Source organism: Labrus bergylta, chromosome 15 (genome assembly GCF_963930695.1).
Source record: "Labrus bergylta chromosome 15, fLabBer1.1, whole genome shotgun sequence".
NCBI lineage: Eukaryota > Metazoa > Chordata > Actinopteri > Labriformes > Labridae > Labrus > Labrus bergylta.
Genome location: NC_089209.1, coordinates 18,801,191 through 18,817,279, shown reverse-complemented (window position 1 = coordinate 18,817,279; position 16,089 = coordinate 18,801,191). Strand labels below are relative to the sequence as shown.

Sequence of the window (16,089 nt, the reverse complement as noted above, 5' to 3'; positions counted from 1 at the left end):
AAAGATGCACCATAGAACATGTATGATCAGTGTTGATAAGAACATATATACACGTTATATTTGGGCCTGGACACACTTTAAAAATGATGCAGATGCTTCCCAATTAATGTGAGATCCTCTAGTGAAGTGAATAAGCTTTTTTTCTAAACTGTCAAGTAATTCCTTAAAACTGGCAACTAAAAGGAATGTGAGTGTTTTCATTCAAACACATTTACCTACAGTTAGAAATTGTATATATTATGGGGGGTGACCCCATTGAATATGTGATCACATGATGGATTCTCATGGCAAAGAGCTGTCCAAATGTTTTTCAAGATGAGTAAGTGTTTATCTTGAATTGTGTCATACTGTTGCTGACGCAACACTCGGAGCAGCAGGCATCAGAGAGAAACACTGGGGGTAAAATGTGTTTGAATTCAGATGTTTTCTGACAAGATGTTGATCTGTTGTCATTAAAGTTTCAGCACAGAGGCACTTCCCTCAGCTCTGGTGAAAAATAAATGTGCTGCCACTAAATCCCTGTGCGGAGTCTCAGTAAAAAGAAGGAAGTTAAAGTATTGCCTGTAAGAACCAATGAGATCTGCTGTACAGATAGGAAGACAATTCAAACCTTTTTTTTTTTTAGGGCTGTTTATCAGGATTAATCACATTTTGAATTGCATATTTGACATTTTGAAATTCCATTATTTCACAAAATAAAATGTTTTAGGCTTTTATTTTGAATTCTGGGACTGTCTAAGGTTGAGAGTACTTTCCTTGCTGTTGAATTCAACCCTGCTTTTATTTTGAAAATAAAGAAGGACCTTCTGGTATATTGAAGGTGACATTATTTTTGTCTCGTCCACTGAGCTGTCAGGGAGTTTAAATGAAACGAGACATTCAAAGATACAGCAGTGTTCTTTCCATCACTGTGACTACAGGGAGACGCTGCAGAGGCTTCTGTACGGTGCGCCTCAGGGGACGAAATAGCATGAGATGAGTGTGCGTGCGTGACAAACTGTCATCCGTCAGTGTGTTGAAGATCGGCATCTGACAGCCAACGAGCTAACAGATAATGAACGATTTAGAACTTCCTTTGAAATTGGGTGATGATTTTAGTGATTTTTTGAAAGAGTTTATCCATCAACCCTCTGTCTACCCCCCCCCCCCCCCCCCCCCCCCCACACCTCTCCTTCTCGAGTGTCTTACCGCCTCACAGAAATACAGCTGTGTGCGTTTCCTGTGACTGTACATATGTGTAAGTGTGTACTTGTAGTGTGTGTGGTGTTTCCCCTGTGAATTGGCCACCTCCTGCATGAACTGTAAATGGGTTTCACAAACACTTATCAGGACTGACTTCCTCTCTCTTGCAGAGTGAAAATGGCTTTACATGTGCTAAATATAGTCCCTTTAACAAGCCTATTGAGGTGTGTGGATGCTCTGCAGATCTGCTCACCTGTGTCTCTCTTTGTCTTGAATATATCTGTCTGTTGAGCAGTAGATGTACTGAAACATGGGAGTGTTAATGACATGCTTTAAGCTACTTTTGAAGCCTCACTGCTTTCTTTAGGAGGTCAGTTCATCTAGATAACTATATTTCCAGAGGTGGAGATACCTCTCAGTGAGATTTCTGACTAATACTTGGCAAAATGAAAAACAAGTGATGATTAGGCTGCCAATTAGGTGATGTCAGCATATTGAATCAAAGTTTTGCAGAAATGATACCAAGATACCCAGTGACTTGTAATCACACCTCCTCTGAGGAAAAAATACTTTGAAACACACACACACACACACACACACACACACACACACACACACACACACACACACACACACACACAAACAAGCACCACTAGTTATTCACCCAGCATGCATCCTCTGCTGACAGACGGTCTCCATCAGCTGCATGGAGCCTCAGCATCTTTGAGTACTGACTGATCTATCGAGAATTCAACAATAGAACAATGAGCTGCACAAATGACACATAATGGCACGAGAGAGCCATTATAGAGGAAGAGGAAGAGGAGGATGAGAAAGGGAGAGAGCCAAAGTGAAAATGGAGCGTTTCAATAGATGCCTAAGAGGTCATGACCCCGACTCATTCTTTATCAAACTCAGTCAAACACATCATTCTCTTCATCTGCTGTTTTCATTATTTCCAAGGCTGCTTTTATTCTGTAACACATTAAAGGATACAATGTGCACAAGACAAGTTGCTGCTGCTCCAATTACCTTGTTGTACTTTTATCTAGACACCTTGGAGCAACAATTGGAAGCTTCTATGTCCTCTTTGCTGCTCCTCCCTCGTTGTCTCTGCAGGATCCTAGGAAGCAGCAGGGGACACCCAGCACCTCGTGCTCTATCTTTCAGAGGAATTTGTCTAGTTTATGTTGATGGCTACTGCTATTTGGTTGTCTTTATCAGACAGAGCAGTCGTCCTATTTGGATCCATACTCCATAATGGAGTGAGTTGTGATTTACAGTATTTGTGTGTTAGTTTTCCAGGTTTTTTTTACGAACAGATATATGCTGTGTTGATGGAGGAATCAGTTCAGAAAGAATGTGAGACAACAATGAGATTTTTTGGTTTAAACCCCAGCAGTAAAATGCAACGTAGCTGTGTGTTTTGTGTGTGTACGTCTTAATTTGTTACCTGTCCTTGACCTCAGCCTCGAGGGGTCCCAGACTCGCTGATTAAGCTGTTACAGCAGAGTGTGAGAGCCTGTGCCAGAATGTGTTACCCTGCAGGCACAGCTGTTCTACTATCACCACAGCCGTGATGAAACCTTTATTAAGCTTTAAAAATTCAGAAATGTGAATACAGACACACTTTTCTGTAAGACTGGAATAAACAACAAGACTCGCCCCAGAATTAAAAATGTGTCAAGGAAATTGACACGACTTAAGCACTCAGAGAGAGAGAAGGAGAGAGAGATACTGTAGGTATAGGAAGCAGTGGTGAGAGTGGGGAAAAAGAGAGAAAGGGTTTTTCCTTTGAGAGTGTCCTGGTATTATTCAGCCTCCAGCAATGAGCAGGCAGAAACGAGTGTTCTGTGTTTATGGGACCAACCCAAAACATCATGTACACACACTTATGCTGAAATACATACACACGTGATGGGAACAACTGCTAGCAGCATATCAATGAGGTGAAGACTGTAGAAGAACAAGTGTATAAACACATCAGTGAGAATGTGAGGAGGACCAATCAGAGCAGGATGTTTTCAGGAGCAGAAATTGAAGCTGATACAGTGCAGCAGACATTCAGAATGGATGTCAGTTTGTTGAATGTCTACATATGAGGCTATTAAGGGCCTGAATTAAGACATGTTATTGACTTACACCATTAGAATGTAAGCATCTTCATGAGTTGTGATGTGGGCAAGTACTAACATGGCAACTTCTCACTAATATAAATAACAGCAGTGTTTCCCCTACCATTATATTAGGGGGGCGGCCCGCCCCCCCCAACGGTCCCCCACGCCCCGCCTTGAAGGTGAAGTTAATAAAAAAAATATATATATATTTTTTTTTACATTTATTTGTGGGCTTTTTGTGCCTTTTATTGTAGAGATAGGATAGTGGATAGAGTCGGAAATCAGGGAAAGAAGTCATTTATGGATACCTTTCTGATAGAACAGGACAGCTGTCATTAAAAGTAATGCATGAACACCAAGATTCTTTCAAGTGTTTGTGTTGGTGTCCGTCTGCCAAACCCCCCAAAGCTGTAAACCGAGAGGAAACACTAAACAGTACAGTACAAATGAGGCTTGGTGCACCCAATTCCACATTTTAGAGCTCAAACACAACCATGTGTACAGTGTAGGTGCTTCCTTTTTCTTTTTTAATTACGCCCCAAAGACCTATTAGAGGATAATGAAGGTTAAAAACATAATACAGTGCGGCCCGTTCAGAGCGTCAGTGAGTGTGTGGCAGCAGGAACACCTCTCACCTCCAGAGGTGATCTGTTAATTAAACATGTCCACTCCTCTCAGCAGCAGGGGGACACACTCAGAAAGGGAAAGGTGATTTTATAACATGAGAGATACTTTTAGGGCTTCTTTTGCAGTTATGGGGCGTCAGGCATTGTTTCTTCAGTTTCCCGCCTTTAAAGAGGGATGTCAGTCCATTGTGGTAGAAAACATGGAGCACAGTCGCTCATGGCTGAGTGTCTGTTCATTATTCATGCTGCTTGTGATAAAATGGGCAGCTGCAGTCTGCTCAGGAGAACGTTTTTCTTAGTTCTTCTCCCCACACAGCAGGGCCTCTGTTCACAAGCTGCAGGTCTCCACCGGCATGGTTTTGCACAAACCCCTGTTTCATTAAGTTGAGTATCATCTTTAATCCTACAGAGCTGCTGCTTCAATGCCTCTGTTTTCCTCGTGTGCTGTATACTGTATCAGATTGAATTATACAGTGTGAACAGTCTGCACTTTCTAACCTGTTCATCCATATATTTACAACACATGGAGTGTTTTGTTTTTTTCTCCAGCCTTCGTTTTCTTTGTAAATCTATGGACCTGCCAGAGGGTGTTATACAATCATGAATTATTGGGAATTAGATAACTCTTCATATTACTGCAAAGCAGAACCCAAGGAGGTCACATGATGTATGAACTGTGTGTTGTTGTTTTTTTCAAGATTTATTTTTTGGCTTTTGGGGCCTTTGTTAGAGATAGGACAGTGGATAGAGTCAGAAACTAGGAGAAAGAAAGTGGGGAACGACACGCAGGAAAGGAGCCACAGACAAGATTCGAACCAGAGCCGTCCGCTTGGAGGACTTTAGCCTCAGTACATGGGGCGCTCACTAACCACGAGTCTATCTGCCACCCATGAACTCTGGATTTTCACTGTTTTTTTAATACATCCTCTTTTTTTTTTCTTTTATATTTTTTGAAGTGGGATTGTACGAGGTACTCTTCAATAGTTAAGGGAGAGATTCCAGTCAGCTTTGCCCAATTATGAAGAGATCGCCCATAGTGCAGCATGGAAGCTAAACTTTGCAGAGAGGGATATTTTCCAAAACCAAGCCTTAAAAAACAACGACTTTGTATGTTTGCTGTATTGAAATATGTTTTCATGTGTCTACAGGGCACTGATCAGCTGTTTGGATCCTTAGTGTAACAACTCGCCATTAGAATTTTGCAGATGAGGCTTAGAATTATGTCGTGAATTTTTTTTTGTGCTTTTTTTCCCAATATAGCGTACATACCAGGACATTGGTTGGTAGCTTTTTTTTGTTACTTCAAATGTGTTATATTACGTGGAGCAAACGACCATGTCTGCATAGCCGTATAGACTAGCTTCCATGCCTGATCTCCGGCCAGTCTCTCTTTAAAGGGGTCACGCTGACCAGCATCTCCTGTGGCTAATGCTTACTATTATTATGTATACCTCATACAACTCAACTTCAAAAATACCAAACTCTGACTTCAAGCTATTTCTGAATAGCACATGGGTAAATCAACAGAATGTGAATTATTAGTATTATTTTTCTTAAACAAAACTCTGTTTCTTCTTCTCTTTCTGTCATATCTTCAGATAACAAATACGCCCCTGCAGTGAGTCTGAATGGGTTAATATTCATCCTGGGAGGAGCCTACGCTCGAGCCACCACCATCTATGATCCAGACAAAGGAAACATCAAGGCCGGTCCCAACATGAACCACTCTCGGCAGTTCTGCAGGTGAGACTTTATTAACACAGCAGTTCAATATGGAAGTTTATGTGGACTACACAGACTGTGAGTGTTTTCATAATAAGTTAATGGTCTGAATCACTTGGTTAAAGTCTTCTTGGATACAGAAGAAATAAATCCAGAATAAGGTAAGATATACTTTAGGGTGTGGCTACCTGTTGCTACCATGTTGGCCATGGGACCTAGCGATGGATATCTAACCAATCTACCAAATATCGTCTCATCTAGTTCTAAAGTCAGCCATGTTTGTTTTAGATTTGAACCTCAAAAGAAGGTTTGCAGAAAAATGGGTGATATCATGATTGCAACCCCTTTGATGAAGTGTTATGATGGGAAAAATGTCTAAGCTTAAATTTTTGCACAGCATTAGAAAATCATACGAAGTTTAACAGCTACACAGGCAGGTTCACTAAAACCGGTCATGAGCTGATACTATTTCCAGCAAGCTGCACTGAAACTGTAAAACATCTGTCTTTGCAGAAACAAGTGTCCTGTAACTCATGAGCTCGATTTAAGTAAATTGTTCGATCATCAATGTCCCTTCCTGTTATTCTGACGGGAACGCAAAACATCTGCTGGAAATTCAGAAACTCTGCTTCATTTAATCGTCTTTCTTTTAAAGCATGTCATATCTCTTTTTTTATACTTAATGCTGTGACATGAGTCACTAGTCAGGGGAGTGTAATGTTTATGTTCCAAGAAAGAAAAGGAGGCCATGTTTTAAATTTTGTGGACACATAACTGCTAATAAAAATAGATAAATTGTTATCAACAACAGTGGTATCACATCCTAATGTCACACTCGACTCGAGCCTCTGAGCTGTGCAGTTTGCTGAATAATGAACCCACTGCTTTCAAAGCCCGGGCAATTTTTAGTTCTTTTTCAGGAGGCGAGAAAGAAAGAAGCGAATACATTTGGAAAGCAATTACGGACTTTGATCTTATGTGTGGAATGTGTATCATGAATCACGTTGTCAGAGTTATTGATAAGCTGCATCAGCACACAGCAGGCAGCAGTTCTGCTACATTTAACTAAGTCTGACACCAGGAGGAGACGAGGGAGGGCAGTGAACGCAGCACAGAGTCTCCAAAAGGAGAAAACACACAAACACTCAGAAACAGCACTATCTGCAGTGTGAGAGGATGAAGCAGGGTCATCATGCAGGAGAGCTGATATTCTCCCTTCAGTGCGTTCAGCTCTCTGCAGGCCTGCACCTCCCCTCTGTTTATCAGGAGGAGCAGCTCCAGGCTGTGACCTGCGTGCTCTCCTTTTTGGAGCAGCTGTGCTTTCACTGAGTAGATTTAGGCTTTATGCAATCATCTTTTTTTAGTCCCAACAGTGATGTAAATGTGTTGCAATAGTACTGCATGTTGTTCACTCTGTGTGTATTTGAGTGTGTGCCTTATGTAAAGGCAAATCGTTCCAAAGCCCAAATCAGCTCGCAGCCAAAGTTTTAATCCTCTCTGCATGCAAACTCCTGTTTCTGTTCCTCATATCAGTGTCGTATCATGATTAACAATAAGAGCTGTATTCCTGCTGCTGTGAGTCACAGCTTTCTAATATCAAAGCTACTTAAGCTCTTCACTTGACTTTACCCACTTATTGTACTAACCCAGATGTGCTCCTCACTGTTTCTGATGTTGAGCAGATTTTTAGCTGCAGGAACTTTACCCAGGTATTAAGGACCTTAGGAGCAACTCTGTGTGTTTTTACCCCAGACACCCGAGTAGACATAATGTCTTGTAGACTTTGTTTTATCCCCCAGAGAGGCCCCTTTGTACCCTGTGTAGACCTGTATAAAACAGGGCTAGTCTTGCCCTTTCCCCCAGTTAATAAGCGTGCTAAGCTAACTGACACATGGCTGTTGATTTCTATTCATCAGACATCAGTCCCTCTGCACTTTTAAGAAAAAGCTAAGGACCCAGCTCTTTCATGAATACCTATGACCTTAATGATGACGATGACGTTGGTCTCAATATTATTGATGATGATGATGGTAATGACGACGGTTTTGTTGATAACGGCGACTTATAAGATGGTTTCTATACTGATTAGCGCTCTCAAGAACTGCCGTCAATGTTGTGCTTTGCCTCTGTGCAATGCCTGTCAGCATCTGTGTGTCCAATCAGACTCAAAGCTGATCGTTTGCTCTTACTGACATTGTTCCCTTTTTTCTAGATCCTTGCTTGTGTTGTTCTTACTCTCTTGATGTACGTCGCTTTGGATAAAAGCGTCTGCTAAGTGAATTGTGGAATTGTAGGCAAATATAAGAGTGATCTCAAATCTTGAATGAAAAGGTGCAGAAAGGAGAATAGTCTATAGTCTATACGCTGGCCCTCTTTCTTTCAGACATTCATTAACAAAACACAAAATTCAAAACATTTTAACAGGAGATAACCAAACGTTTTAAATTCTGTCTGTCCATGCAGCGCTGTGATTCTCGATGGGAAGATCTACGCCACAGGAGGCATCGTGAGCAGCGAGGGTCCCGCCCTCGGCAACTTGGAGACCTTTGACCCTTACACCAACACGTGGGTGCTCCTACAGTCCCTGCCCTGCCCGCTGTTCAGACACGGCTGTGTGGTCATCAAGAAGTACATCCAGAGCAGCTGAGGTCGACTTGGACCCGATTAGTCTGGGATCGATGCCCAACACCACCTGAGCTTCTGGTTGAAGGACGATGTGTGACAGCAGCTTAGGATAGGGGTTAGTCGGTCTGCGACTTCTGGACTTGCCAGCATCCATCCATTCATCCATCCTGCCACATCCCGTCCCACCCTTCAAAAAAAGCCCTGTGCAGAATGTACTCATGCTCAACTACTCAGCCATGTCAGGTGACGATGCCTAACCCTCAGTACTGTACATGTTGTGGTAGTTGTTCATCCTCCATCCAACAGGCACAGGGACCCGCTTAGGAAACTGCTTTTCTATTGAAGTCCTCATTGATTCAGTTGTTTTTTCTGTAAACTCGTCCCTTCGTATTTCTATACTCCGATGATGCTCAGTGAAAGCTGTGTGATGCAGGGTGAGATATCTGTCCCTTTTGATACTTGTGTTTGACAGGCTGAAGGCTTCACAGTTCTATCTTAGAGAGCAGAACATGTTCGATAATAATTTTCAGTTGAGACATAAAATAAAGGAAAGGTCTGTTGAACCCTTTATGAGTGGATTTAAAGTGTCTCTTCTTTTTTCTCTTTGTTCAGAAATGAAATTCCCTCATTGAGTTAAGAGTTCATTTTAAAAACATAATTATGTAACCCAGTTCTTTTAAACTTTGTGACATGATAGACAGGAACATCCTAAACATGTGGGTCAAGTAGGATTATAAGGAAAATAAAATCTTCTTTTTCTTTGTTAAATTCCAGACTGATTGAGAGAATCTGCTGATCTGTTTTTTTCTTTCATTTGAATTCTACTCTGCAACAAAGACAACATGTTATGGAGACAGAAAGGGAATTCTTTTGGATAAAGTTGGAAAAAAGCACAATAACTACCCATGACTGATATCATAAAAGTTTATGTATTGATTCATGCTTTTATCTGTTTCATTGGTTTCCTTGAACGTCCTTCATGTTTTATACGACGCGTTTCATTGTGAGCCACATCTTGAGTTGGATTTGTATTCTGTAAATACAAAGTACAAAATGTGTATATTTTAAAACCTGAAAGAAGTTCTGTACAAATGTTTTTAAGACTTGAAGAACAATCTGTAAATATGACAAAGTATGTCTGTAAATGTGTGTAAAAAGGAGAATTTCACAGGAATTATTCAAACCTAATACAAATATCAGAACATGGAACTGTGTCATGTCTCTGTGTTATATTAAATAATGAATCAAGGCTGCATCATGTTTGATAACACAAGTTATCTACTCCAGGTTGTTTACATCCCCAAGTTTGTTTGATTCTCACTGCAGAACATGGGACAAAAGCTCACTTTGTCATAAGAAAATCATGGTGATAAGATTAATATAGCTTTAGTAAATAGTTTTTTAGACAATGGTCTTCACTTTTGTAGATTTCTTTATTGATCTGAATTCAGAAAAAGAAAATGCCGCATGAAATCAACATTTTTTAACTGTTTTTTTAAAGTAAGTCACAGCAGTTTATTTGAAAACAGTGAAAGAAGTTTCATTCTGAATATAACTTACACTTGACTAACAACTGTGACCTGGTGTGTTAAACACAAACAGACAAACAGATGGAAAGTCTTAATCAAATAAACTGTGAAAAAAGATGAGAACAAAGAAATTCAAGATAGAACTCATTCCTCCTGCATACTGGACTAAGTTATCTCGACTACTATAAAAAAAATGGTTATTAGTCCAAACTGCCTAAAAGGTATAATAAAAAAGGAAGATCACACTGTATGACTTCAAACAGCCCATTTTATGTCCATACGCATCTTTTTTTTTAATTGATAAAAAGAATAGTTTTGGCAGAAAGAGGAGACAAAGTGAAAAACATCTAACATGTTTCTCTCCATGTGATGAACTAGACAGACTCTGTTTTCATTAAGTATAACATCCATCCTTATATGAGCTCTTCCAGTATACCACAGCCTGCACTAATGTGAACAAAGCAAACACTAAAACAATGAAATGAATAGATGAGCTGAAAGTGCACAGAGACCTGTAACCCTAACCCTTAGTTCCCCCTTACACGCAAACTAAACAAGCTCTACGCTCACACTACACAATTCACTCCATTCACTGTCTATTGTTTTCTTAGTTTTTGCTTTGTTTTTTTGTTGTTTCCTGTCAAAGCATCTTTGAGTATTTAGAAAAGCGCTATATAAAACATAATATATGGATAATATATGGATATAAAACACATTCAAACAATAAATGATCAGAATCATGAAATGAAAATCTGCAAGAGACAGAAGTGATGGATTTGAGGAGGCAGAAAATGCTCTCTATGATGTCTAAAAAAGGATGGGTTGAAGAAGGAGAAAGGAGCAGGTCTAAAACTATCTCCTCAGTGAGAGTAGAAGAGAACCTGAAACTAAAGATGAAAATATACAGTTTGGAAAAATCTGTCAATCTGGTTTAAATGCAAACAAACAACAATCAGAGAGATATCAGTTACTTTTGGATCACTTCAGCAGCCGTGGTTGTAAAGATTTGGTCCCTATTGGTGGTACTGTTAATATTCCAACAGCACTTTAGGGGGAGAAAACATACAGTTTTTATACCCAGTAAACAGTTTCTAAGCTGGGGTAGCATTAGTTTTTCTCGGCAGTAGTCAAGTACTGACCTGTCATTGTCAGTTAGCATTTGTACTTTACAGCTAGCATTTGTACTTTGCTAAAGTTTACAAAACATCAAAGAAAAAAGAGGTGAGCTCTAGTCAGAGCACTCCAAAGACGTTTGTGTGGTTTAAGTATATTTTCTTATCTAATGTCTTTATGTGAGTCGTATACATTTCAGTTTTAATCAGGGCATAACCAAACCATAATTTTAATAAGCTAATATGGATAAAAAGGCGAATCACGTGATTAAATTCGGCCAATGGCGCTGCACATATTCAACTCTTGACTACTCCCTCTTAGGGCGCAATGGTGCCACTTTTCACATTTTCGCAGTCTTGGCATCAGAATCAAGCCAAGGGTGTATCGATACTGATCGTTTTTTTATTCCGTAAACGTCCACGTACTGAGACTCAATCAAACTGGAGCCTCGTAGGGCTCACACAGGTGATGTTTATTGGTCTGGGCCCTGGACAGCGGGAAAAAATCATTGACGACCTCACCCTCAAACAGAACAACTGACGGATTACTTGAATGAAAACAAAGGGTAGGTGCACATTTTTTCCCGGGAGCTGTGTTAACTGAAGGCCTTCTCACTCATTGGTTTCCCGTACTTTTACATTCAGAAGTGTGTGTACAATAAGGCTTGCTCATTTGCCTACAGCTGAATATTCCAGCCTTTGTTCAACATAGAAGGACCTTTCAAATATTGCGGGAGAGGCGTGACTGCACATGTGTTTGTGCATAGTAGCCGACATCATTGTTGTTGGCAGCACAATAATTAAAAATCCTCTTATTTGAGCTCACCATCACTCGGAATAAGCTGCCACTGGCTCAAAACTGTGCAGAGAGGTTTGAGGATTAAGTTCTGGTAGAGAAAGAGGGGGCCTTCTCCAGTCTACACCTACTCACAATACAACAAAATGCAATGGAAACCTTATAAAGCTTCAGCAAAAAACCTCCATTTAATGCAGTCAGATAACATTTACTGTATCGGCCAAACATGAGAATCCAGCTTCTCTTGTCTTGTGATGAGTTAAATAAACTGAGATAAATCCACAAAGTCTGTTCACATATTTAAAATAAGAAAACAAATCATGTGAGTGTGAGTGTTATTTAACCTTAGTGACAGACACTTCTACAGAATGTTCCTGTTCATTATGGATCAACAAAGCCATACAAAAACAATCTCAACTCAAGCAAAGCCTGGTGTTAAAATGTAAAACATCATTACAGAATCCACAACACAATATATAAGATGTTAGAGAACATTTTCATAGTCAAACCTGAACAGGCACGGTCATATCAGCACCTTTAGAGAGAGTTGGATGAAGCTTGGCATGATAAATGATATGACTTGCTTTTTTTAGCTTCTGAAGAAAAAACTGAAGACAAGCTTGAGTTGTAAACCTTTCCCTACAACCGCTGCCACCATAACAGATCTGCTTTTAACAGGTCATGAATTTATTTAAATATCATTACGACATTTCCACTGCTTGAGGTATCTGGCCAGACAACCACTCTCAAAAGCAAAAGCATTTAAAAACCCTCTTTATCTCACAGATTTTTAAAAGTCTGGACCCATTTTAAAAACCCACTTCAAGACCAATTGTCATTGAGATGTACTGTATATATTTTAATGCTTCACTGTGACCTCATTGGTTGGGACCCACCCCAACATCGAACCTGTTAATTGTCACAAGAAACAAATGAAATAGCCTGATTCATATGTTAGAGATTCATGAGGTTTGAAAGAAAGCACACACCAAGCAGTGCAAACCCCACTTTCCAATTTGTGCTGCTTCCAGTTCCTCAGCCGGGGTGTTGGTAAACTGATGGGCACAGCTTGATAGGAGGGAAAACATTTAGACTGAGAATGTAGTGAGAAGAGAGGGAGGATCAGACACCACAAACTAAGTACATGACCATTACTAAGACTGTGAACACAAGAGGTGCTCTGTGTGGAGTGACCTTCAGGTGGCTATTGTTCAACACGCATTATTAGTGCGGGTGGGTGTAAAACTTTGTAAACTATTATTCTGTGTGAGTGTCCTTGACCGTGGCTCTGATATTGAATAGATGTTTGTTCGTGTTAGTGGTTTAGTTTGTTCAGTGAACGAACTGAACGAGAACTCCGACGAGAGCGTGAACGTGAATCACTGAACTAACTGATGTGATGACGTGATGACTGAAAACCTTCCACTTGAGGGTGAGAGGGGCTCAGCGATGTAGTTCAGTGATTCAGAACATCAACATCAACTAACCTCATCGCCCTGTGGCACTCAGATGTACAATTGTGCTCGTGAGGATTCTGAGTGAGTGAGTGTGTGTTTGTGGCAATACATGCAAACTAATGTGTCAGGGCGTGTCTGTGTGTGAGAACTGCTCTGGGGAGAAGCAGCCACGTTCTGATATGACATCACCCGATCTGTTGGTTTTATTAGTTAAGAAGTCATCCCAAGAGTAGAAAAATAATCTCCATCGGTGTGTGTGAGTGTGACCATCATTGGTATATGAGTTTGGTTGTGTGGAATGGATCTGGATCTGGCCAGACGATTGGATCCATTGAATGTCTCTGGACTGGGTCTCTGGACTGTTTGGGGTGTTCATATGTCAGGGGTCCTTAGGTCAAACATTGAACCCCTGATAGGTCACTAGATTTTTTCAGCCTTTGCTGCATGTTAGAGGGTGACTGTGCAGCAGAAAAGTTGAATGAAACTTTAAGTGAAGAGTGGCAGAATGTTCAATTGAAGATCTTGACATGAAGGAAAGCATCACTTAACTCTGAATACATTCACAAGGTATCAGGACTGATGCCATTCTGCATGCTACTTTAACTTTAATAACAAAACTTTATCTCAACAGCAGGTCACCCAAGCTTTTAACTTCTGATGTAAAAAGATAAAATAAAGCTCATGTGCGACTGAATTAAAGTCGCTGACATGGAAAATTCCCTGAAAGCTTCAGCTCATCAGACGCAGCCCGTGTTTAGACACATTGATGCTTTTAACACCTTCCTGTTTGCCGTGTCTCGCTCTACGCCCACACACACACCAACATCTGGAGTCTTTGGGCCTGAAGCCCTATCACCTTTTCATCCCTCAAACACAGGAGAAAATCTAACAAACCTCCTGCACCTTCACTCTATGTCTGAATCTACTCCATCTTACTAACACAATGCCTGTAGAGCACTTTTCTCTTTGGTAGCAAGGAAGTTAGATTCCTGTATCACTCAGGAGGTAACACATAATAATGAAAATAAAATGAATCGTACCTCGCAAAGAGGTCATCAACATATAATCAGAGAAAACCAGTTATAAATGACTTTGGTGTATCCGCCTTCCTTGAACCTGTCTTTTCTACTTTTTCACAGATCAATCAAAAGGAATCCAACCAAAGACCTGGAGGCCAGAATTTTAAGCAGCAAACGCATAAATAAGAAAAAATATTTTTTTTAAACTCTGATGATAATCTGCTAATGTTACCAGTGGACTGTAAAGCTCTGGCAATGCACTGATCCAGGTTAAATGTCAGGGGCCTAAATCATTCTCTAAGATACAGAAAATGAAACATTAAGCCTGGGGCAATATGAAAGCCAATTTGTAAATGGGAGCAAAGCTATCATGTTAGGTACGGGGTGGGGGGGGGGGTTAGGGTTACCCAGAGGAGGTCCACAGAAGGAAGAGAGACAAATGTGTGGACATGCTCCACTTCGCTCATCTGTAAAAAGGTAGACACAAACACGAGGCGCTGCAGCAGAGTATCAACCCTGCGCCCGGGTGTGCATGTGCGTGTTATTGAAATTTAAAGGAGGAGCAAGGAGCTGAAAACACAGGCAAACAAAACACGTGCCAACAAGCTGACATTTCTGCTCTGCAAACACCAATTTAGGCTGGCAGGATAAAATGACACACACTCACACACACACACACACACACACACACACACACATACCCCTCCCCCTTCTCCCTTCCCTCATCCACCAGCCGGCCAGTCGACAGGCGGCACCACCTGGCTGACTGCTCGCTCCCCCTCTATTTCTCTACAGCTTCCTCTCTCTCTAACATCCTGACAGCCAGTTCTGGCAACCGGCACCAGGACACTGTCAGCCCTGGCTAGTTTTTTGGCACTGACATGTATTAAATTGCAGCAGATGACCAAATGGGATTGTGGGAAAATACACTGCAGCCTTTTTCTGTGAGGAACATTGTCAAGAGCGATTAACAATTAAAATATTTAAAAAATGACCTTGTGTCTCAAAGAAAAGGCTCCATTGTATGTGTTATATTTTCTAAAAAGCCTATACTATATACTTTACGGTAATCAAGGCCCCTACAGTCTGAAGAAAGATGGAAATGTCAGGTTAGAAACTTGATCATCATATTTAATGCTGAAGCTATTTTTTTTTTCATTAGGACTCCAATCTCTTGTTTTTAGTAATTCCCTACTCTTGAGTGCAACTTTTCTCCCTTTTCTGTCTCTCATTTCACTGTGAACGGAAGCTCTCTTCAAGTCCTCTTCAACACCATTCCACATAACTTTTCCTCCTTCACTCTGATGAATGTGTCTCGTCCTCTCCTTGTTTCCTGCCCTATGCTTCCTTTGCTCCCTCTCTCGCCCTCCCCTCTATTTCTTCTCCTCTCATGGTTTGCAAGCTGATGTACTTCCTAGCCTCTGCTGGTTTGATCAGGAGGTCTGTGTCAGCGTGAGGTAAGTGGTGTATGTGTGTGATAAATGATCCTATTGAACACAAACGGGCAGTAATCCCATTCTTTGAAAGACTCCTAGTGACATGGACCTTTAAGTCTCAACCCCTCTCAAGTCCCTTTTCTGTCTTCCCCTCCTCATCTTTACTCACATCTCTATCTTCCCTTGTGTTTTCAAAGGCAGCAGGTTTGGCCAAAAATGGCTTGGGATGAATGAGGCTCTTTAGGGAACAGAGCGGGTAAATGGTACAAGGAGTAAGATTTGTGCCAAGATTTTGCTGTTGATAATTGGTGCAGAATTCTGACAGTACAGTTGCATAAGGGCCTGTGTCCATTAACAACGCTTTCTGTGCTGGGAGCACTAATGACAAAGTTATGTTTAAAAACCAAAACGTTAATAGAAAAAGCCTGTCCATCACATGAACGCTGGCTGAATTGTGATGCAATGGAA

The 16,089-nt window shown here is 40.8% G+C and overlaps 1 protein-coding gene across 2 annotated transcripts in view; it reads left to right on the top strand.

Moving 5' to 3' along the window:
- LOC109989759 (kelch-like protein 29) overlaps positions 1 to 9,521 on the top strand; it is a 102,738-nt gene extending 93,217 nt beyond the window's left edge. For both annotated transcript variants that reach the window (XM_065963750.1, XM_020641623.3), the window contains 2 exons: positions 5,524 to 5,668; positions 8,111 to 9,521. In XM_065963750.1, the coding sequence (XP_065819822.1) occupies positions 5,524 to 5,668; positions 8,111 to 8,294 (329 nt within the window). In that variant the 3' untranslated portion in view covers positions 8,295 to 9,521. The remainder of the gene's footprint in view (positions 1 to 5,523; positions 5,669 to 8,110) is intronic.
- The last annotated feature ends 6,568 nt before the right edge of the window (positions 9,522 to 16,089 follow it).